The sequence below is a fragment of the Mobula hypostoma genome, chromosome 4, assembly GCF_963921235.1.
Source record: "Mobula hypostoma chromosome 4, sMobHyp1.1, whole genome shotgun sequence".
NCBI lineage: Eukaryota > Metazoa > Chordata > Chondrichthyes > Myliobatiformes > Myliobatidae > Mobula > Mobula hypostoma.
In genome coordinates this window covers 27,454,001-27,479,680 of record NC_086100.1, presented here as the reverse complement: position 1 = coordinate 27,479,680, position 25,680 = coordinate 27,454,001, and the positions used below count along the sequence as shown (strand labels likewise).

The 25,680-nt window shown below is 41.0% G+C and overlaps 1 protein-coding gene across 15 annotated transcripts in view; it reads right to left on the bottom strand.

Moving 5' to 3' along the window:
* The window catches only part of zbtb38 (zinc finger and BTB domain containing 38), a 103,149-nt gene that overhangs the window by 26,261 nt on the left and 51,208 nt on the right, over positions 1–25,680 (bottom strand). For 5 of the 15 annotated variants that reach the window (XR_010017635.1, XM_063045470.1, XM_063045463.1 and 2 more), the window contains one exon: positions 4,714–4,820. The exons of 1 other annotated variant lie outside the window; for it this stretch is intronic. Coding sequence is in view for 1 of the 14 variants with exons in the window: in XM_063045461.1 (XP_062901531.1) it covers positions 4,332–4,370 (39 nt within the window). In the remaining 13 variants the exon portion in view is untranslated. 9 more of the 15 variants (XM_063045468.1, XR_010017636.1, XM_063045465.1 and 6 more) reach the window with 9 other exon arrangements.

The following is a 25,680-nucleotide window of genomic DNA, read 5'->3' as shown; positions in this document are numbered from 1 at the left end:
GGGGTTATGGTGGGCAATGGTCTTGGTGCAGGTTGATGAGACAAGACAGATTAATAGTTCGGCACAGACTAGATGGGCCAAAGGGCCTGTTTCTATGCTGTAGTGTTCTACTACTATGACTCAGCAAGGGGAAACATTTCATACTTTGTTGGAAGTAATTAACAGATGGCTTTGACGCACAAAAAAAGTATTCCCACCTAGAAAGCTGTAAATTTTGGGAGCACTAACTGTTGAAACCTTCCATTTGGTTTGCATAACATGGAATTCTCTTTCCCAGTCACCACATTGATACATTTTCAATTCTGTGACAAAGTGGTCCCACTAGAAATTTCTTTGGCTGGCTTCCAGAAAAATATTTCCAACCGAAATTCTCAGACAATTAATCTTATTCAAGCTGGTTTCATGCCATCCATACAATTCAGCAACTCTTCATTAAAATTCACTTTATGGATATCTGATATAATTTTTCTTATAGTACAAAAGGAAGTTTTGAATATCATAGGCAATTCCACTCGTACACTTGCGCAAGTATATTTATATTAGTATTTTGACACTTTCTCCCACTAGGTGGTGCCAGTTACATTACAGGGACAGTGTTGTGCTTCTCACATTGGAGGTAAAGAAAATGATAAAAAGGGAGAGACCTGCTTTTATAAACATGTCGCATTTTCCACCTACAAGGTCATCCACCCTCCCCACAACCCAATTAAACAAGCTTAAGCAGATTAAGTTTGTTTTCTATTAAGATCTCCGAGGAAAATATGGCGTAAAGAAAACAAAGATTAAATAGATCAGCCCAGTGAAAGTACTTCAATCTCTAGTTCTAAATTGCAAATCCCTTCATTATTGCAGCATTTCAATATTTCTTCAAAGAACAGGCAGCCAATGTCTACCTTAACAGGAAACAAAGATCACTTGTACAATACAACAGTGACTACTCATATGAAGATAGGATTAAGTTTCATTAGGATTTTGAGGAGTTTTGGCACGTCACCAAAAGCTCCAGCAAATTTCTACAGATGCACTGTGGAGAGCATTCTGACTGGTGGCATCATCATCTATTATGGAGGCACCAATGCACAAGAATGGAAAAGCTAGTAGCGTTGTAGACTCATCCAGCTCCACCATGGGTACTCACCTCCCCACCATCAAGGACATCTTCAAAAGGCGAACCGCAGGAAGGTGGCATGCGTCATTAAGGACCTTCACCACCCAAGAACTCTTAAACTCTTTCCTTATAACTCTCAAGAAAGCAGCATTATCAAGGATCCTTTCCACCTGGGACTTGCCCTCTTCTGACTACTATCAGGGAGGAGATACACGAGCCTGAAGATTCACACTCAACATTTAGGAACAGCTTCTTCCTCTCTGCCAACAGATTTCTGAATGGTCCGTGAACACTATCTCACTAGGTTGTTCTCTTTTTGGCACTATTTATTTTTAAAATACAAAATATTTTTAAAAATTGCATATTTTTAAATGCAGACACCCTCCTTGCCTTGAAGAGCCGGGGAGGTCAGAGCCAAGGACCTGGCTGGAAGGTGGGACAAAGGTGAGTAGCAATTGACATAGAAGCGATGGGCGAAATGGCTTCCTGCGTCAGAAATGGTAAATGCATCTGTTTCCATTGAGACACGCACTTTTCACACTTGTGAATATGTTGGACTTCCTTTCACACCTCCAGGTCAAACTCCACCGGCCCCCTGTCTAATGGTAGGGGTCCATGGCACAAGAGGTTGGGAACCCCTGGTATAGACCACGTTAAGAAAAAAAAATCCTCACCTCACAGACTGCACTCGTTCAAAAGCTGGTGTGGCCCCATTTTCTCAGGCTGAATACAGAATGACCTCATCAGCAATGCCTCCCCCCCCCCCCAAAGATGAGTAAGATATGGTCTGGTTCAGAATTTTCATGACATTTATAAGAATATATATAATTTAGTTAACTTTATCAATGGAATAAAGCTTGCTGATATAAATCTATGGGAAAGTTATGATTGGAGGTATCACAGACCTTTGATGGGGCCATATGCACCCAGTAAACCCTGCTCAGCGTACCTGTAAATACCCTATAATGACTGGTTATGATTATGTTAGTACTTACTCCTCCAAGGTCCAATCTGAGGGAAGGAGTTACACTCGTCTTCCTAATTATTAATAATGTGGTTATTCCTTTATTTAACTTATTGTACGATTGGGTGATTAGAACCATCTTGTTGTTGAACATTAAAGAAATGAAGATGGATATCCTTGAATAACTAAACTCATAATAAAGGATTATAATGTGCAAGGCTAGTCTCCAAGATAATTAGTTAGCAATAGTCTATTGATTACAACATAATACATGTATATATAATACAATATATTTTACATTATATAATTGGATAGCGGGATGGAAATACGTCTCAACCAAAGGAGGTGCAAGGTGTTTTCTTCTTTCTGCTAGTCTGGGCAAGGTGTAGCACCTGCTTAGCCACCCCCCCACCCCCACCTGATCAAGGTCACGTGAAGCCACGGGAGCAGATGATAGATGGTCGTGTGAGTAGCTGGTACAAATCACAAGTCTTGGTTGTGCGGCCACTGACGCCAGACAGACAATCTCTGAAGAGTATTGATAATGGCTGGGGTCACTCATCTTGTAAAGAAACTGCCCAGAAGGTGACAATGGCAAACCACTTCTGCTGAAAAATTTGCCAAGACCAATCATGGTCATGGAAACACCATGATCGCCAAAGTCATACGACAAAACACGTAATGATAATGAATGTATTGAAGTAGGATATTTGAGCTAACCTACAAAACATTGCGCATGATGTAAAAATCAAAAGGAAAATTCCAAAACTTGTTAACAATTTACTAAAAATTAAAAACCAAAATTGTGAGGCTGATAGGGTGTTGATCACCTTTGTCATTACTACGTTAACTTTCCTCAGGTGCAATATTGTATATCACCTTGCCAACTCACCTAATTTGTCGATGTAGAAAATTAGAGGATCTTCTGTTCTCAATTTATTCATAAATTGAAACTCTCTCTCTCTCTCTCTAAGGTCCAACAGTATGGTAGATTTTCAATAGACCAAACCAAAATGAAGACAAAAGAACATTCAAGCCAAGTCAGGGAAGTGATAACAGAGAAGCACAAATCTGGGGAAGGGTACAAGACCATCTCTAGGGCACTGAACACAACTTGGAGCTCAGTATAGTTCAACGTGAAACCATGTCCACACTGTTTAGGTCAGGTCATCCGCTCTAAACTTAGTTGCCAGAAAAGAATGGTGCTTGTAAGAGAGGCTATTGTGTTGCCAGCAGTCACTCTTGAGTGAGCTGCGGAAGCCAGTGGCTGCAACCGGAGATGAAGTTCATGGCTCCACAGTCTTCAAGGCCTTGATTAAAAAGGGTATTTATGGAAGAGTGGCAAGAAAGAAGCCCTGGCTAAAGAAAAAGCATTTCCTTGCCCATAGACTTTGCAAAGTGTCACTTAGAAGACACTGTAAAGATGTGGAATAGGTCTTGTGGTTGGTTGAGACTAAAATGGAACTTTTTTGCCTCAATACTAAGTGGTACATGTGGCATAAATCTAATACTGCACATCAGCCAGGTAACACCATCCCTACCGTAGAGTATGGTGGAGGTAGCATCATGCTATGGGAATGCTTTTCAGCAGCAGGCACTGGAAACCTGGTCAGGATTGATGGGAAGATGAATGCTGCTAACTACTGAGAGATCCTGGATAAAAACCTGCTAGGCTTTGCCAGAAAGCTTAAACTGGAGAGGAAGTTCATCTTTCAGCAGGACAACAGCCCGAAGCACACTGCCAGAGCAACCATGGAGTGGTTTCAAATGAAGAAAATTGATGTCCTTGAATAGACTTGTCAGAGTCCTGAACTGAACCTGATTGAACATCTCTGGAAAGACTAAGATTGCTGTCCACTGTGTTCCCAACTATCCTGACACAGCTATGGCAATTTTGCAAGGAGGAATGGGCAAACCTTGCTCCATCACATTGTGCAAAGCAAACAGAGGCTTATCCTAAAAGACTACTGGCTGTAATAGCTGTGAGAGGAAGTTCAATTAAGTACTGAGCAAAGTGGGATGAATACTTTTGAACTGCTGACATTTCAGCTTTTGAATTTTTTGAGTTTTTCATGCTTTACAGTTTCCCCCTTTTTTTTGGTCTCTACTGTGGAAAAAAAAGGAGCATGTGATTCTCAGTTAAATTGATCAAAATGCCTGGTTGTAATCCTCATTTATGTGAACAAAGTGTTGGGGGCTGAATATTTTTACAAGACACATACATTTATATATACTGTATTTAAAAATACCAAAACATACCAGCTTACTACTATTGAGCCGGAAGAGCTTCAAGCTCATGAATTAAGAGTGCAAGAGATTTTTTTGTGCTTTGTTTTCTTCTCTGAAGTTTGTGTGAGCCGACTAGGATCTCAGGTCTGATATCTGTTCCTTCTTGGATCATTTGTATCTTCTGACGTGTGAAACATTTGCATCTGGGCTCATTTAAATTTCAGTTCCCATGTACAAGTCGCATGCTCAAAACATCTAATTGGTACAGTAGAGGCTCAAGGATTGTATTCTTGGAATTCAACCACTTCCCTCCAGTTTCTGGACTTTTGTGTTTTGACAATTTTGGCAGCTTATGTCAAAAAATATTATAACTTTGATTTCAAATAAGATTTCTATTTAGTCTTTAACTAACCTGGATGATGCATGCAGTGCCAGAATTCTCTTCTTAATCAGCAATCATTTTAAGTATTTGTTCTTCTGACAAACTTAATCTTCCAATCTCAGTGAAGAATTTTAACTCTGAAACAAACAGAAAGGATACGTTGAAGCCTTAACTTCTGTCTTCAATGACACAGGAACTGAAACACTCCAGATAAAGTAGCAGTGTTTTGTTTCCTCTCAGATTCTCCCAGCTCATTATATCTAGGTTATGACCTTGACAACTTGGCTGGGATTCCTGAGACAGCGTTCATTTGGCTCAGACGTTATACTTACTGATAAGAAACTATTGAAGATCTGGAAACCTAGGGTAAATAAAGCTGTGAAAAAGTGACTTGTTTCATTTAGGCATACAATGATGCTCACTGTTCTCCATTTTTCTTCCCTAAACATCAGGCAGGTGGCGATAAATTTCATTTCTAAATCAACTTCTTATGGGCATTTTCTCCATAAACCGATACTCTGGTCTGATACTGTGTGTATGCTAAACCCGCCCAGATAGCCATTAAAGACTCCCTACACCATTTTGAAGACAACTAACATACTCACCAAAATTCATCCCTCAATTAGCATTATTTTTAAAAAATCCAGTTATTCGGTCATTATTACGATGCCGTTTGTAGGAGCTTTTTATATACAAATTAGGTACTGTGCTTCCTGTTATACAGTCAATTTTAAAGCATTTAATTGCCAGTAAAGTCCTGGATGGGTTGTTAAAGGAATTTTATAATATAAAATGTAAGTATTTCTTTTTCCTTATATCAGTTTTTAACTAAACACAGCTGTTGTTATCTGAAGTTACAATCCCCTATATGTCGCTGCAAATCAAAATACTGGAAGTTGAAGCTGAAGACGAACCAGAAAGTGCTGAAAAACACAGAGGTCAGACAGAATCTGATGAAAGAGAAACAATGTTAACATTTCAGATCAAAGACCCTTCATCAGAACTTGGGAAGAGAGAAAATTAATTAAAGTTACAAAATGTGGAAATCAATACTGTTGCTGAAAGGGAAAAATGTGCCGAACTGCCCAGGTAAAGCCCTCTCCGGTGAGCACCTTTACAAGGAGTGCCGCCACGAGAAATCAGCAACCATCATCAAGGAACCCCACCACCCAAGCCGTGCTCTCTTCTTGCTGCCACTGCCTTCGAGAAGGACGTCCAGGAGTCCAAGGTCCTGCGTCACCAGGTTCAGGAACTGTCATTACGTACAACCACCAGGCTCCTGAACCTGCATGGATAACTTCACTCAACTCAATTCTGAACCGATTCCATCACCTGTTAACTCACTTTGAAGGACTCCACTACTCATGTTCTCAGTGCTAGGTATTTATTCATGTTTGCATGATTTGTCTTCTTTTGCAAATTGTCAGTCTTTGTAGATGCAGTTTTCATAAATTCTATTGTATTTCTTTATCTTTCTGTAAATATCTGCAAGAAAATGAATTTCAAGGTAGTATACGGTGACATTTATGTATTATGATGATAAATTTACATTGAATTGGTGAAAAAAATGGAAGTGATGGTGTTGTTCCCGAAACTTGGACTGGGTATCATTATAGTGGGAGACCATGGACAGAGGAGAGCAAAGATGTGAAATAACGGGAGCCAGCACAAGGATCTGCAGCCTCCTGGACCCAATATCTGGTTCAAAGACTTCAGGTAATTCACTTACACTGTCTGTATCAGAATTGGTGAATTTTGCTGCAAGTCTTCCATCTGTGATCCATTCTCTCTCTCTCCCTCCACCCATTAGCACAGCCTGACCTTCTTTACTTGTTCTGCAGTCCTGGATTTTACATCTTTGCATATCCCCTTTGCATTCTCACTAGCTGACTCCACCTATCTCATAGCCCAACACCGCCCCCCCACACACAATATACACATTTTCTCTTCTCTATAACTGCCCTACAGTAACTTACCAACATGAATATCTTGCAACCACTCACTCTACCCACCTATTCCCTAGCTTTTCTGCAACTTGAAACTAACTTCCTTTCTCTTTCCCAGTTCTGATGAAAGGTCTTCAGTAAAAAACATTAACGTGTTTTTTTCCCCTCCACAGATGCTGCCTGATCTGTTGAGTGTTTCCCATGTGCACTTCTTTTATTACCCAATGGGTCAGCCAGCACTGCTCTCACAAGTCTAAGTAAGAAGAGATTAAAAATCTTCACTTGGAAACGTTTTTCAAAATTGAAAGCTCAGCACCAGTATAAAAAAGTTTGAAATTGCAAAATGGAAGAGTACATTGAAAAACAGCAGTAATTCAGTAAGGTTGAAGTGTGAAGTCTATCCAAAGTTGGGAAGAGAAAGTACCCAGACCGCCAGTAAAGTTTCAAACTAAAAACGTTTCATTTAGACGGAATCTTACCAATCTATTTTATTTTCTTAATTTGTATTTGCTCTTATAAAAATGAATATATCAAATACTTTATACTTTATTGTCGCCAAACAATTGATACTAGAGCGTGCAATCATCAAGAGAGACATTTGATTCTGTGCTTCACACTCCCTGGAGTACAAATCAATAGTAAATATTAAAAATTTAAATTATAAATCATAAACAGAAAATAGAAAAGGGAAAGTAATGTAGTGCAAAAAAACCCGAGAGGCAGGTCCGGATATTTGGAGGGTACGGCCCAGATCCAGGTCAGGATCCATTCAGCAGTCTTATCACAGTTGGAAAGAAGCTGTTCCCAAATCTGGCCGTAGGAGATCTAATATGTACTTTGTGATATTCTGCACTTTTGAGTACAGTAATCAGTACAGCTACATTACAAAATGCACTTTACAGAAAAGCAGGGAACATTTTATAAAGTAGGTTTTTTAGGTTACAAATAAAAAAATCAATTTTGTTTATCCCCCAATCACAACATTTTAGGTTGCTCGTCATCTAAACACTCAACAAACTGGGTGAATATGAATGATCACAAAGACCAAGTGTTCACACTTGTTGAAGTGGTTTTGACACCAAAATAAGAGACTTCAATCTAACTTCTAGGAGACTGAGCACTTTTGACAAAGGCTCTGAAACATCATTGAAATAGATATTAGGTAATTTTACCACCAAATAAAAGGCAGGTCTTAAACTAGCTCAAAGAGACAGTATGGCATTTAAATGAAATAATGCATATTTTTGCAAATCATTCATCTAATGGGCAGCATGGTAGTGCAGTGGTTAGCACAACACTTTACAATACAGGTGACCAGGGTCCAATTACCGCCGCTGCCTGTAAGGAGTAGGTATTTTCTCCCTGTGACCGTGTGTGTTTCCTTTGGGTGCTCCAATTTCCTGCTACAGCCAAGAAATGTACCAATTGTGAATTGGTCACAATTGTTAACTGGTTAACTGGTCATTGTGAATTGTCCTGTGATTAGGCTAGGGTTAAATCAGAGGATTGCTGGGCAGCACGGCTCAAAGGGCCTGTTCTATGCTGTATTTCAATAAACAGAGAAATAGATAAGTAATGGGGCAAATTATCATCAGAAAAAATGAGAAACTGAACTGGTCTATGTAAAGTTTATTATATATGAATTGTTACGTTTATTTACTAACCTTTCGTGCAAGTGGAGTTGAAAAATGTAGATTAACTTTATTATTTGTAACACTTCCATTGAAACATACAGTGAAATGTGTCGTTTTTGAGTCAAAAACCAACACAGTCCAAAGGTTGTGCTGGGGGCAGCCCACAAGTGATGTTACACTTCCGGTGACGACATAGCATGCCCACAACTAAACTTCCCTCCAAGGCGTGCACGTGTGCGTACACACATCACTTGCTACTAGCGCACAAAGGAATTTAAACTGCACACAGAAGCTTGACATGTTGGCATGTTAAGTATATTTCACATTTCACAATGGTACACAATCACATTTCCTTTTCCGGTTTCTCATGTGGATGGTGTTGACGACGTGGAGTTTGTGATGATTTGTCTGCAGATTTTAGAACCGGCTTCTTTATACTGTTTTTATTGAAGTGATTGAGAAACTATGTAAAATTCCAAAAAGCAAAGGGCACGAAGCACAACAGAACTGCTAGTTCTTTAAAACTGAATAGCTTAATGAAACAGTAGAAACTGCTACACTGAAAGCTCATGATTTCAGGAACATGCAGTTCTGAGAAATATTTATGTACAGTGCAGAAACTGGTGTTACCTGCATGTATTGTTGTGATGCAAAAGTTGCTGGAGAATTTGCAAGTAGGAAGAAGTGGAGTGATATTGAAAAATTTGACTTTTTAAAGCGTCATTTAACAAGCAAATCACATGTGGACAGTGTGCAAAAGCTTTGGCGAGAAAATCCTTCATTACATGTTTTGTGTGAACGCAGATGCATGAGAGCAAAAATGATCAAACCCAGAGGAGATCGAAGTTCTTATTAATTTGTTAGCTGTTAAAATGAATACCTCTACATATAAAATTCCGTGTGCCCATATTATCGTCACTGTGCAAAAAAAAATGCACATCACAAGACCTCTGTGCACACTGGTCATTACAAATTAGAGGCAACATTGCCCACAACTAACCCTAACCGCAAGTCTTTGGAATCTGTAAGGAAACCGAAGCCACCCAGAAGAAACACACACGTGATCATGAGGAGAACATACAATATCTCTTACAGACAGTGGCGGGAGTCGAACCCTGATCAGTAATTGCTGGCGCTGTAAAATGACTGAACTAACTGCTATGCTACCATGCTGCCCCTTTGTAACTCCTTTGTTTCAATGCCATGTAGCACCATCCAAGACTGGAGCAATGTTTCTTTATTCAAGTTACTGTTATTTTATATTTCTATGAAGATTAACTGCCAGAATTACACTTTTCTGCACCTAAATGTACAAGACGACAATTTCAAAAGCAGTTGGTTCTTTGGAATTTGCAATATACGTTTGGCTGCCTTTAGGAACTGGTTTGCGATACGGGGCTAAATTCTCAATATGTGGTGAACCCAAACACAGCTGTTTGGTTGAGGTTACTGTCTTCAAAAGTAGAAGACTCTCTTTAAAGATCTTCCTTTGAAGATTTGCAATGATACAAAAAAAATCCACAAACACTTCAAAACTCAATGAATTGATACTTCAAATAAACACCTTAGGGTCTCATCGGCTGCTTGCTCACAGACTGAACCCACAGGGTATGTTTCTAACTTGTCTTTCAAAGCACTCGCCAGACTCTGCAGAAAATAGGCAGAGATCTTGGTTAAACATTTATATCAAGGCTCTTCGATGTCATTAGACCCAACTGCTATTTTCAGGCAGAAGCATTAGCCATCATTTTAGCACAAGTGGACCATCCCCCTGAAATTACTACCGTCACAGAAGCCAGTCGGATTCACACACGAGCTACCAAGAACACTGCAGAAGCTATAGGGCCATACATATCCAAGCTGAAGTACATGTATTTCTTATAAAACGTGGTTACTTTTCTGAGAAACCTTAGATATAGAAGTTTTAGTTACCTTCAACGCATTGGATTTAAAGACGTGTTCCTAATTGCGCTATAACTAATGCAGCCTGTATTAACGCACATAGTATATTAATCATAACCAATTCACACTATGGAAATATGTTACAGCATCAGATACAGCCCAGTCCACCTCAGGAAATGACCTCCCCACTATTGAGCACACCTGCAGGGAGTGCTGACAAGGAGTCACGGTCCAAAATGTCGACCGTTCATTCATTTCCGTAGATGCTGTCTGACCTGCTGTTCCTCCAGCTTGTGTGTGCGTTATTCTGGATCTCCGGCTGAGTCACCTGCGTTTATAGATCGCAGGGTAGTACACAGTGACATGTACATAATCTGAAAATACATTTGCTTTGACTATCAACACACACAAAATGCTGGATGAAGAGATTATAAATGGAAGTATTTGTGGTATATTTCAAATGGCAGAAGAAATGCCTTCTCATTTAAGCTTTCCTGTGGGAATAGGAGGAGCTGGAGTCTGCTCCATTAAAGCAGCTTCAGGCATTCAAGAACTGAACTATTTATTTACCAGGGTATCAGGGTGATGTCGATTCAAACACTGAAAGCTACTTCCCAGCCTGCTCATGCCCACCGGTAACACTCCCAGCAAATCCAAAGTGAGATACAGCTCTCCTCAGAGGCCAGAGACACACTGACACAGCCATGGTCAGGATTGTTGGGCCTATTTTAGCAACAATTCTTGCTCTGTTAAAATTGGGCTCAGCCCATTTGGCAATTCCTCAACACTGACCCTTGACATTAGGGTTCCACCTTGTGGTTTCTTTGATACAACTTCCACTTGCATCCTGGTTGCTCTATTAACTTCTGTTCCTCATTAGTCACACACATTGAGTAATGGCCAGAACTTGCTGGATAACAAAAGAAATGAAGGATGCGTGGTCTATTAAAACACAAATCACCTAGCAATAGGCAGTAAGGAAGGCAGACCCTCTGATTTATACAAAGCAGTGTAAAAAGCCCATGATATCACCACAAGTTTGATAAATTTTCATGTTAATTGTTCATTAAGCTTACTGTCAAAAGTCAAGTTCAGTGGTTAACTGCAAGTGTACTCGGCTAATAATACATTTCTTATTAATGGCCGCCTATCAAAACCCTTGACACTGAAATAAACCCATTACAACGGTGCCTCCTTTCATTGAAGAGTGAACCATTGTTAGAAATTAGTTTTATGAAAATTGTGGACAAGAGAGAGTCAAGAAGGCCATGTCCCCCTGAAAGACCATCTAAGAAAATTGTATGTATTTAACAAATGCTTAGCTTCAAGATTCAAATTTATTTATCACATGTATATTGAAACAGAGTGAAATGTGTCATTCACATTAACAACCTACACACCCGAGGGGTATGCAGGGGGCAGCATACCCCGCAAGGGTCACTCGCTACACATTCCAGGCACCAACATTACATGCTCACAATGACCGGCAAAACACAGAACACAAGAAAACAGTAAACAACAAGAAAAAGTAAAACCTCGATCCTCCCCTCCATGACACACGCACTCCTCCATCTCAGGGCAGGCGGTCTTCAGTCTCCAGCGGACTCAGACTCAAGGGCATTGGGTCTTCAACTCCTCCAGCGGACCTGCAAAGGTTCACGGACTTGGGCCCTGGCCAATAGGCTTTGGCTTCCAGCCTGCTGATTCAGCACTCAGGCTTTCATCCTTGGCATCAACCCCAGGACCTGCCGATCACCGAACGCTAGGCTCAAACTCCGGCCTTGCCGATTCATGGGCCTGTTCCTCCTGCCCACGTTGAACTCCAATGCTGGAACCCACTGACAACCGGCTGACTCGGTGGGGGCGGGGGGTGGGTGAGATGGACCACCAGCCCTCGTCCGCCTGCCTGACATCCGGCCACAGATATCCCACATCCACATCACCGGCCTTTGAATATGGATCAGAGGCTTAGACTCCAGCCTGGCCTCCATACCCCCGCCGCAACCCTGTTCCTAAACCCCAACTTGACCCTTAATCTGTTCTCTCTATCCCCCCAAATCATTCATAAGGATCTAAAAAAACAACTAAACCTGTGCTGCGACCGCGATGGAGTCTGCAGAGTGGCACCTCGTGATATTTATTTCCATTTCCAGCCTTGAAAGAAGTCACATTTTAATTCTTCCTTTGGACACTTTATCTCTTTACTCACACTCCCTCTTACAGTGTTTCTCTCTCTTTTGCTATATCAAAATTTAAAATCATCCTCCCAAATTCAATATGCTTCTTAGAATTTCCATTGTTCAAATCTCACTGAGCAGAGACCATCTATTTGACCTTGTTATTCATCAGAGTTGCCATTGCCCCGATGCCAAAGCCCTGTTACGATTGACAGCTTGCCAGGCACATGTCATTTGAGCGGAGAATGAGGAAAAAGTCAACCTAACCAAACATACCTCGACCAGCAACTTCAGGACTAGCACGTTCCCAAAGACTCAGCATCTCTCTTCAGTAAATACAGGGTAACTGGAAAAGAAACTTTTGAACAAAGCAAGCTAAGTAGTTCTCAAAAGTCACAAGAAAGTAACAAAAACTGCAAACAGTGGCCTCAGATTTATAGAGGGACATGGCACATAAACAGGGCCTTCAGTGCACCAACTGCTCTCTTTAATATCAATGCTATTGCAATCTACAGAAACCCCTCACTCACACACTAGGCGCTATTTACTGTGGCCAATTAACTTACCAACTCGTACATCTTTGGAATGGGGAAGCAAAATGGTGCACTTGGGATAGACGTGTGCAGTAATGGAGAAGTACAAATTCCGTACAGTTGGTACCAGTTGGAATTGAAACCAGGAATACGACACTGTGAAACAGTGGCTCTTCTTACTGTGCCTGTGCCCTCCTTAATGGAATTCTGACTGATATCTTGCATATTTTTTAAAAATAAACTTCAAACCGCTCTATTTTAATTCTAAACCACAGTGGATATGCAAGAGAAATGCTGTGACACATATGCTCAATTAAGGTCAGTTAATATATTCGTACCCGGTTGCAAGAACAGTGCACTCAGGAGAAAATTGACAGTAAAAATCTGCCGGCCGAGCTTCATATGTTGCCGAGCCTACTGCTAAATTTCAAACTGTTAATCTTTGACCAATGAGTGACCCTTGTTACTCCCACTGAGAGACAAAGCAGTCATGTGATTGAAGAGAAACGAGCCCCTAAGACAGGACGAGAGTCTAGTGACAACAATGAAACGAGAACAATCACAAGACAGCTGAGCAGGTGCAATCGGATGAATTGACTACTCGCAGAAGGTTTTGTGATTGGAAGAGCAATGCTCAAAATAAATTGCCTGTCTCGAATTTTTTTTTTGAAAAGCGAGCTGTCGATCTGCAAGTGTTGTGATTACTGACTGCATATGCAGTGTGAAGGTTTTTGTCAGCATTGGAGGGGGGTGGAAGGAAAGGGGTAGGGCATCCTGAAATGCCAACCTCTCTCGCATTTCGGGCAGAGACATGGGAGAAGTCCACTTGCCCAAAACTGAAGTTAACCCTTTCACTACTGCTTCTAATCTCTCCCAGAAGCACGCAAACAATTTAGCCACCTTCGCTCAGAATGTTCACAAAATTAAAAACAATTGATGTGAGAATCCAAAGGCCAAGTTTAATACATTGCCACAGTGACTCCACTTCAAAATGTACTTTATTGGCCGCAAAGTGCTAACGTTATAAAAAGGAAGCAGAAAAGACAAGCCATTTTACCCACTGCAACCTGCAGGCAACGTTAGCACAGTTATCTGCTCTAACAAGTCAAAACAACTATTGGTAAATCAATAAATGGAATTTTGTTCTCAGTTTTTAGTCAGAACCAACAAAGGACATGTAAATCACAATTATGTGTATTGTAGTGTTTTTGCAGAAGCATTGGCACAGTTGAATATTCAACTCTGATGTGACTAGAATTTCCACCCCCCCCCCAAACCCCCACAAGGGCTGGGGCTATCATTCCGACTTTGGGATCTCAAAGGTATTCAAGAATATTCAGTTCTTGAAATCCACATTTTTCTAGATAAAAATATAACATGGACAAAGAACAACCATGATTGTGATGTCTTGTTCACAATTGAAGTAAAAATGTCAGCTTTGCATACTCTAGCTAATAACAGAACAACCCATGAGCTGATCATTTCAATTAATTTCTAAAGTGAATTAAATTCCAGATTATTCAACCCCCTCCACCACTTTCCTGATTTACCACAATCACCAGTTCCCTGATTCAGGACATTGCTTGATACATTCACTCTAGATATGTTTTAATCTACTGTTGGCCATACCAGGCAACAGATAAAAACATGAAGCATATAAAATTATGTTTCAGTGGAAATCTAGCAAAATTAACCTGGTTGAGAGTAAGAGTTCGGCACGGACTAGAAGGGCCGAGATGACCTGTTTCCATGCTGTAGTTGTTATATATAGTTATTTGCTAATGTTAGTAATTTCAAAAATAAATACTCATATTGTTTCAAAGTGGCACGGTAGCGTAGTGGTTAACACAATGCTTTACAGTACAGGTGAACTGGGTTAAATTTCCGCTGGCCATGCAAGGAGTTTATATGGTCTCCCAGTGACCTTGTGGGTTTCCTCCAGGTGCTCTGGTCCTCTGCCCCCACAGTGCAAAGACACACATGTTGGTTGGTGAATTGGTCATTCTAAATTGTCCCATGATTAGGCTCAGATTAAATTGAGGAATTGCTGGGCGGTGTGGGTCAAAGGCCAGAATTATTCCACACTGTATCTAAAATAAATTTGGGAGCTACTGGACACCAGCCACCTTTGTGCAAGAACCCTTTGGAAGGTTCAACAAGGCTATTTGCTAGACCCAGACAAGTAAAGCTACACTCAGCGGCCACTTTATTAGGTACATCCAGTACTCAATAAAGTGGCCACTGAGTTGAGTGTATGTTTGTGGTCTTCTGCTGCTGTAGTCCATCTGCTTCAATGTTTGATATGTTGTGCATTCAGAGATGCTCTTCTGCACACCACTGTTGTAACGTGTGATCATTTCAGTTACTGTCGCCTTCCTGTCAGCTTGAAGCAACCTGACCATTCTCCTCTGACCTCTCTCATTGACAAGACGTTTTCACCACCTTCAGGACTGCTGCTCGCTGGATATTGTTTGCTCTTTGCATCATTCTCGGTAGTAAACTCGGGAGACTGTTGTCCATGAAAGTTTCCGATATACTCAAACCTCCCCGTCTGGCACCAACAATCATTGCACAGTCAAAGTCACTGAGATCACATTTCTTCCCCATCTGATGTCTGGTCTGAATAAAATCCTAACCCTCTCGGCCATGCCTGCATGCTTTTATACATTAAGTTGCTGCCGAACGATGGCTGATTAGATGTTTGCATTAACAAGCAGGCATACAGGTGTACCTAGTAAAGTGACCGCTGAGTGTATCCCTTCAATGACCCTCACCCCAAACACATCTCAAAAGTAGGGATACCATGCTCTGTGTGGTAAAATTGGTTTATTACTGTCGCCTGCACTGAGGTACAGTGAGTCCAGGGATAATGCAGTACTGAGGAGTTGGCAATGGCCACCTCAATGTCTGACTACCTCCCTTCAGAGTCAATTGTGTTGCCATCAACAACACCTCCGAGACTACCCTTGATTTAAAATTTCCTAGATTTGCTTCGAAATTCTTTTATCTCAAGAGCAGATCAAAGGTCAGGTATCTTAACTGAGTGAAACTAAAGGTTTCTATCATTTCTGAGTCTCTTCACATGGTTAAGAGTTTCAATATTAGTCCAAAAGCTGGATATCATCCAACCAAATATCTCACAATAGTCCCTCCTTGCCCAGCCCACCCTTTCAGCCCGCTAACATGAGGAAATCTGCAGATGCTGGAATTTCAAGCAACACACATCAAAGTTGCTGGTGAACGCAGCAGGCCAGGCAGCATCTCTAGGAAGAGGTACAGTTGATGTTTCGGGCCGAGACCCTTTGTCAGGACTAACTTTCAGCCCACTATCCATTTTGTGTCCTGGACTGCAGATACACAATCCATGATAACGTCTTGCCCAAGCTTCCTGGCGTGTTATGATCTCTCCCACTGAGGGACCATTGCGGGCCGGTGGTGTAGCGGCATCAGCGCTGGGCCGTGAGGCAAGTGGTCCTGGGTTCGAATCCGGCCGGCTCCATGCACACTTTCCATCCGTTATGGGTCAATTGCTGCAACTCAGTCTCGTGAAAAACAGACGAAAGCAGAAGAAAAGGCAAGGTGTGCCACAAGGCGCGGAAAGAAACAGCAACAACTAAGGAACCGTGTCATTCTGTGAATACTGGCGCCTGTGCCCTCCCGGTCACACAGCAGCCTTACTCAGAAATCCTTCATCATTACTCAAAGGCAATGCCAATTGCTATCAGTTACTTCTCAAAGCACACAAGGGAGGACACCATTTTCTTCAATGTTATGAAGGCCATTAGATGCCGATGTTGCCAGCAATATCCATACAAATGAATAAAAGCTCGTGGGATCTCTTGCTGACTTCAAGGTCACTTTGGGATATCTAGATTCCTGCTAGAAAATATAAAATATGGAATGATGGATTTTATAAAGTGAAACAGGGAGTTCAAAAGATTTAATGATAATTAATGTTTAAAAGATATTTGTGAGGCCTTATAGAACCCTATATTCAGTTTCGGGTGCTCAGTTTTAATAGGAATACAGAAAAGACTCATTAGCTTCACATTAGGCTTCAATTGGAGGAAATCCAGACACATTTCGTTGGAATGGGAAAGATTAAGAAGAAATCCTTCGGGCATGGAATATTCTGATAGGCAAAACAGAAACAAACATCTGCACCAGACACAGAACAAAATCCAAATCCAAAATAGATTTTTAAAAAAAAGAGGCATTTTGATTTTGAATATAAAGAGTAAGGGAAATACTATCAAAGAACCAGCAAGGCTAATGTGGGCAGAATGGTCTGCCTCTGAATAGTGCAATTCTTCAAAGCCATGGAGAAACCTTCCTAACAACATGATAAGCTTGTGGACATGTCAGTTCATGGCCTCCTCTGCAGTCACAATGAGACCATACACAGGCTGGAGGAGCAGCACCTCATATTCCGCCTGAGTAGCCTCCAACCTGATGGCATGAACTTAGATCTCTCCAACTTCCGGTAATTTCCCGCTCCCTCTTTCTTCTATTGCCCACTGTCTCCCCTCTTACCTTTTCTCTTCACCTGCTTATCACAGCACTTTGATGCCTCTCCTCCTCTTTCTCCCATAGTCCACCCTCCTCTCCTATCAGATTCCTTCTTCAGCCCTTTACCTTTTCCACCTATCACATCTCAGCTTTTCACTTCGTCCTCTCTCCACCATCCACCCAGCTGCACCTATCACCTTTTAGCTCATAGTCTTTCCTCTCCCGCCACCTTATTCTGGCTTCTTCCCCCCTTCAGTTTCAGTCTGGATGATGAGCGTCAGCCCAAAGCATTGAATATTTATTTATTGAGATACAGCGTGGAGTAGGTTGTTCTGGCCCTTTGAGCCACGCCACACAGCAACCCTCCAATTTAACCCTAGCCGAACCGTTGGTCAAGTAACAATGACCAATTAACCTACCAACCAGTAGGTCTTTGGACTGCAGGAGGAAACCAGGTAGAACGTACAAACTCCTTATAGGCAGCGTTGGGAACTGAACCCAGGACGCCTGTACAGTAAAGCATTGTGCTACCCATTACGCCACTGTACTCACTGTGCTGCCCCAATTCCACCCCACCCCCCGTAAATGCTACCTAACCTGCCGAATTCCTCCAGCATTTTGTGTGAGTTCCAGCGTCTGCAGAATCTCGTTTTATAATAAGCTTGCGTTTTGTCCGTCAAAAGCAGAGGTTAAAATACCCAGTACCAGGAAGATCAGGGTTGGTGAAACCAATATTATTCCCTAAGCCCTTCTTTAGTAAATAGTTTCAAATTTTGTCTGTCTTTCATTCTCTCAACAGCAAACAGGGTTAACTCTGATACATTTGTCCTTCCTGTACGTCTTACAAATTTTAACCCGTTGATTTTCTAACTTTTTCCCATTTACTGCATTTACGCCAAAACATTTTTCTAATTAAGGACATCTAATAATAGTACATGCTCTTTAAGTTAAAGCATGATGTATAGCAGCTACTTAATGAAGCAGCTGCTGTAATTAATTATGTATATTAAGATCAGACAATTGAAATTTTATAATGCAGTTATCTTTGACACAGATTACGCTCAATCGGTAGCTCATTAATTTGTCAAGTAACAATTTCGTATATACAAACATAATGTAATTTACCAATTCCTTAAATTAGTGCTTTACAACCCACGCACTGCAACATCGAGATCCCACATAGTTCTTCCTACATGTAAGCAACATGATCACAGAGACCAAGGAGCCTGACTTCCACCTGCTAAAATGGCAACTCACGCACCAAGGATTGTCCACACATTCATCGTCCTACTTCACCCTCATTGTCTCAAGTTTGATTCTCATCTCTCAGTGCAGTGTAATATTTGGGGCGGCGTGGTGGCATTGCAGTTAGCATTCCGCTTTACGGTGCCAGCAACGCAGGTTCAATACCTGCCGCTGTCTGTAACGAGTTCGTACGTTCTCCCCGTGGCCCCATGTGTTTCCTTTGGATGCTTCAGTTTAGTAAGTTAATTGGTCACACATGGGTGTAATTGGACAGTGTGGGCTCATTGGGCTGGGAGAGCCTGTTACTGTGCTGTGTATATATATATAAAAAATATAAAAGAAGAAAATTGGTCAATTTCATTTGAGCTAAATTCATGTCAATATTTGATATTTTAAATAAATTTCTGCTGTTTTGTGTTGTCCAGCTTTAATGTCTTCACCCTGTTCGTGTTAACTTATCAAATTCAAATAATTTTGCACCATCAATCCAAACTAAAGTGATCCGCCCTTTATCTCCCACCCCTCAGCCAAGGGAGCTGTGTCACAGAGCATGGATCAGAGACAATAGATCAAGAGCAGATTCAGATTTGACAGACAAATTTTATAGACTATTACCCATTTTACGTAACAAAACAAAGATACACAAATTCAAATATTTTTTCTATTGATAGTCACAGCAAAAAGCGACCAGACAGTGAAATGTTCTAAATGAACAGATACTCGTCTCTTCACCAGCATAAAGCTCTCCCCCACCAAACACACACAAATTCTGTAAATAACATCCCTTTGTTGTTGCTTTTTTTTTGAGGGTAAATCCTTTGTTGTTGCTTTTTTTTTTGAGGGCAAATCAGAAAAATGAGGTACAGCTGAAATATTTGGAAGGTTAAGCATTGTTATAACTAGATTTTTGCTGACTAATTACTCCATAAAATGACCTTCAAGGTCTCTCTCTGAACCGTTAATCACAAAGCAAGAGATGGAGGTTTCTCAGTTGAGCTACATTTAAATTTCTTCGGCTTATTGGTGTAAAATTATGAAGTGTGGCCATGTTAATGTAATTGTTGATGCTGTTAAAACTCAGAAATCACACACTTATGGTGTGCTCTCTCATGTTAAATTGTTTTACTTAAGGCAGCAGAGGCACAATAAAGCAGTATTACATTGAGCATATGAACCCCTGGACCCTTTTCCCCTGCCAAGCTCCCGACGGTCTGCCACAGGAGGGAATAACACCTATTTATGGACTAATCTGCTACTAAATAGGCCTCCCTTTGGAGGGTTGAGACCCATACAGTTGGAGGTCAAAGAAGAGGTCACCCCACCAGCCCCCTCAGCTTGAATCTGTGTGTGGCATGAAGGATTAGTGGAGAGAGAAATTGCCCTAAAAATACAACTGGTACATCTTTGAAGTCAACTATAATTTTTCTTTGTTGCACCAGGTAATGTAAACTGAGATTCGTATTTCAGTGCTGTGGAAGAGTGCACAATAAATCTAAACCAGAAAAAAAGGAACATCTCTGTCCTTTGCACCGATGGGAGGAGCCTCTGTGTACACAGGTCTAACCACAAGAGGCTGAATATAACTTTGTATTAATGCACATTGTGGTCTAAATTCTGTTGAAAAAAAAAATCTGCTAAATGAGTCTCAGACAGAAGCGTGGCTTCTGCTGAATACAACATTGCAATACCACAGTCACAACCTAGATGCACATCACAAGCTGCAGAAGTATTAACTCAGCAATTCCAACAGGGTCTACTTTATCTGCGTTTGTAAGCGAAGGCTTCAAAAGATGTCTGCTGATGAACTCTTTATTCAATGCCATTATCTTTTGCTTTCTTTGCTTATGTGCCCTGCACTTCCCCCCCACCACCCAAACCTACAGATCGTACCAGAGCTCATTTTAGTTTCAAATCTTTTTGCTGTCAAATGTCCTGGTAAGAAACAGCAGCAAGGACATTTAAAATAAATGCTCTCTATATTAGTTCCTAAAATTAAGCCATCAGTCAGCTACTAAAATGATAGGGAGCATGTAACCTAATCAGCTTTTCCTTTGTATCTGATTCAAGGTAGGACTATGTTACAACACCATGACTGAAATTATCAGTGTGCTTACTGCTTGAGAGGTTAAATATTTTGCTATGTGTGACAGTACTTGGGCCACGCCATCTTCTTTGTTATGATCTGTGAACATTTTATCGCCTTTGAAGCAAACAATTTTAAATAATTTGAACCTAATGTGCAATTTCAAAGCAATATACTATGCTTCAAGGCTGTTATGGCATGAATCATGATATAATTACTGGAGCTCGAAACAAAATTGCTCTGTCTGTCATTGGAGTACTCTGGTGTACGTTGCCTGTCCCCAAGTGCAGCGAGCTGCACCCATCTCTATCCAGGTCATCACAGTGCTGGGCTGCAAGGCTGTGAACATAACCACAGCAGCAAACAGCCATTTTGAAACCAACTGCAGGGAAACAAAATGCGATCAGCTCCTGTAAAATGGCTGCTGATGAAAGCACATCAGCTCACAGTTGTAATACTACTGAGCAGCAATCCTGGATTTCTCCAACGGACAATTTCCACATCAGTATATTGTGCCATAATCAAAAGGTGAAGTATTTAACGTGGTTTTAAGATTATAATGTGCATTGATTTTTTTCCCCCATTTGAACCTTCTAGAATCAGATTGAGACTACAATGCCATTGTTAACCTTGCGCGTTTGACCTGCGCATAGATTTTAATTTTTGGCAGAAAAAGGAACAGTAAATTCTTTATACATGAGTATTTGCAACTGGGTTCAGCACATCACATTATTATCACCCTCTGTTCTACTGCCTTTACAAACATTTAGGATTTTTAATTAGACGGTAGTCAGCTTGCTCGGCAGATCAATGTAGAACACTAATTGCTTTGGATGCCAACAAACACCGTGCACTTAAAAGCAGAAGAAAATAATTTAAAGTGTAAAATTAAAAAGGTGTTCACTTCCCTTTTCATTTATATTGGATTAAGCGCTTAATAGCGGACAAAAAGAGGGGAAAAAAATCATTTCCTCTGAAGTTTAAACTCAACCAAGTTAAAATAAAGACTCTTCCATCATTAATCCCTTGACTTCACCCAGCACTGATACCATTTTACAGCTTTCTTGGTACAAGGTCAAACCTAAACCAAGTGTAAATGTGACAGCCTGAAGAGAGTCAGGATACTAAGATAGGTGATGATAAAGATATGCAGATGAAGAGGAAAAAAAAAACGAGCTTGGGGAACCAATGCTGTTTTTTTTTTGTTGCTTTTCATGCTAACAGGATGCGGTTGTCAAGGAAACATGTTGTTATGCAGTAGTTATTGGGAAGCATATTGTATTTTCGGATTTTGCACTAATTAATTCTCAGGCAATTGATTCCACGAGCCCTTCATTTTGCAGGTATACAGGTTAGAAACCAAATCACAGAATGGGATATGTCCCGCTGATAATCACTTGCCCAGCTATTTCCATTATAACGTCCATCTCCTCTCCCTAGAGCAGAGTGATTGAGGAACACCAGGCCAATTGGAAATAAAACAGAACCACGATTACTAAAATAGGCACACAATGATGAACATGAACTTTCTATTAAACACAGGGCTGTGATCTTCAGAATTAAGTAAATGGCAGTACTCACTGATGGGGTTTATCATTTGGAAGAGAAACAATTTCTATAAAGCATTATTTTCAGAGATGAATGAGCAACTCATGTTTTGTACAGAAATGAAAAACTGCTGTTTTCAAGATATATTTCTCTTATTCTATTTCTTCAAACACAGCTTTGGGATTTTAAAAAAAGTACACTTAAAAAGATTTGTGATAAAGATTTTAAGATGCAAAACCATTTGCATTCATCAAACTAAACCTCAGTGCTATTAGATATTATAGTCTGCTGTTACAGTCGAGTGCGATGTACCCTCCCCTCACATTCCTCAGTTTAGGAAGAAAAACTGCAAATTTTGACTAGCAGTCAAACTTGTCTGATAAACATCCTTAACCAAGGACATCGCGAAAAGATTTTTTAAAATTTTTCCCAGTCTTACAGAAATATCAAATAGGAAATGATTGTGCGCTAAAATCTGCATGCGAGGAGATTGAAAAAAGGCAAACAAAATATAATAAAAATATTTTTGAGATTTTTATGCAAAACAAAAGAGATCAAGTAAGGGACAACTGTCTTAATTACCTTTTTTTTGAGGGGGAAAATCAAAACGGACCAATTCTCATGAAGCTGTCATCGCTCTTGTGCTACTTCTCGAAGAAACGATGTTCCTGAAAATTCTGCTCATCAACAAGACAGCTCAGCAAAAAAAAACCCATCTGCAAGTCTGTGAAAGCTGTCGCGCAAAGATCATTCCTCCCAGAGCTCAGAGCCCGAAGCTGACCACTGCAAAGGCCACTTGTCACACTAGGTGAGAATCAACTCACTGTCAAAATTACCAGTCAGAAGCATACAAAACGCTGGTACACAATGTGCACGACTTCACAGCTAAAAATAGATATGTTGCATCGGCCAACTGTATTATAAACCTGGATATCTGAAACCTAGAAATTCATATCAGAATTCTGGTAAACACCAAAAGAAAAGGCATTTGGACGGAGCTTTGCCGTACAGGACCAATTTGGTATCACAAAGCAAGAAATTATTATTTTTTTAAAAAACGCTGCATGCAAACAGCTTCACATAAAAAGGTACTTAAATGGTATTTCAGTAATGCATTACTTCAAGCTATATGAAGCTATTTTTTTGAAAATGAAGGATTATCTGTTCTATATTGTAATACCGTCCCAACTATTCTCAAGCTGACAAGGCAACATATGCACAGTATGTACATACTCACATTTAAGCACAAGCCATCGAACACAGTAATCAATACATGGCATGCTAAGAAAAGAACCAGCATTAAACCTGCCTGCCATTTTTGGCTTGCAGGAGTAAGCTTAGTTCTGCTGTACACTACACCATAGCTAAGGGAGGGGGAGGGGCAGCTCACCTTAAATTCAGTAGCTGTCAACTACATGGTGCTAGTTCAAATGGATAGGAGGCCACAGTAAAAAACACTGTTGTCAAGCACTGATGATGCAAGACGAGACCGATCACCAGATGAGAAATAAAAAGGCAGCACAACCAAATTCTTTAGTGATGGGGAAACAGGCACATCAAATGGTCGAAGTAGCCAGCTTCCTGTCCAGTCAGCCTGCTTAACAGCTCGGTTCGAGAAGCTCAGTACTTCATTGCAAATGCGGTGCAAAGAAAAGGATGCAGAGAGTATCACCATTAGGTGGAAGTATTTGACAGAGCCGGGCGATTCTAGGTAGCGCTCATCAAAATGTAATTTAAGACGGATCTTGTATCTCACATGGAATCGTTAAGTAAATGTTTGAACGGTTAGATTCCCCTTCAAAAGGCATAAAAATTTAAAAGCCTTCAGCCCTTCGATTTCTCTGCTCCAAAGCTGTAATTAATCGCTCCATTTCTGCACCAGCAACCACAGAGACAGAGTCTCAAGTCACATGAATAGTCATTGGTGTTTATGGAATATATTTAATACGGAAATAATTGCATTACAAATATCTCCAGGCTAGCGATGTATACACAACAGTGGGATGCATTGCGAAATTCCACATCCTTCATTTTTTCTTAAATGACTAGATACTTTCAATTTATTTTCTGAAAGCGTTCAAATGCAAACTGAAAATATCAGCTCACGTCATGAGGGTTGCTTTGCAACCAAGTCTCTTGAGCAGGAAATTAATTAATATGCAATGAAAAACAAAGAACATAAAATAACATGACCTAAATAGCCATGGTATGTTTAAACATCAAACAAGCGAGTCAAAAAAAAATTGCAAACTATGCGTTAAGCCAGTTTCTAAATGGCACATTATTACAGCTGTGATCTCCAGTGGGGTCCCTTCATTTCTACCCTCCCGAGGAGGAAAGCCCAGGCAAACATTGAAGCCTGCAGCTACACAACTCAGCATTTAATTAACTGTGCATTGTCAGGATTGTAGCACAGTAACGACCTTCAAGAAGGCCTCGCTGCACAAAAAGTTGAATTTTTATTACTGATACTTTTGAGGATAGGGTGGTGGGGTCGAGATACGCCTCTACCAAAGGAGGTGCAAGGCTCTCCTTCTGTACATTAGTCTGGAGGTCGCCCTGGGCAAGGTGTGACATCTGCTTAGCATCACGTGAAGCCGTGGGAGCAGAAGGTAGACAGTCGTATGAGCAGCGGGTGCTTAGCAAAAGAGCTGGTTATGCGACCACTGACGCCCGGCAGACCATCTCTGAAGAGTGTTTACAAAGGCTGGGGTCATGTGTCTTGTAAAGACACTGCCCAGAAGGCAGCAGTGACGAATTGCTTCTGTGGAAAAATTTTTCTCTAACAATCACGGTCAACAGAAGGAAGACCACGATCGCCCCAGGTCATACAACAGGGCACATATGATGACGGCTTTGAGGATGTCCCCCCAGTTCATTTCCCATCAGTAAGGAGGCTGCAGAACACAGGGCTGAAAGAGGCCCCATCATGAGCACAACCCTCTCTGCATCGAGGATATCTTCAAGCAGTGGTGCCTCACAAAGGAGGCATCCATCAGTAAGGATCCTCGCCATCCAGGACATGCCCCCCTTCTCAATACTACCATCAGGGAGGCGGCACAGGAGCCAAGATACTCTTTTCCATCCCCATCCTGGATCGGATTTCAGAATGGTCCTTGAAAACTACTGCACTATTCTTCTTTTGAAATATTTATCTTCTTATTGTAACTTACAGTAATCTTTTACACCTTGCACAGTAAATAGACATCCGTTAGCCTTGTGAGACCATGGATTTGCGCCTTGGAAGGTTTCCAGGGCGCAGGCCTGGGCAAGGTTGTATGGAAGACTGGTGGTTGCCCATGCTGCGTCTCCCCTCTCCACACCACCGATGTCATTAGGACCCATACAGCTTGGCACCAGTGTCGTCGCAGAGTGGTTAAGGACACAACACGCTGCCTCAGCTGAGGCTCGAACTAGCAA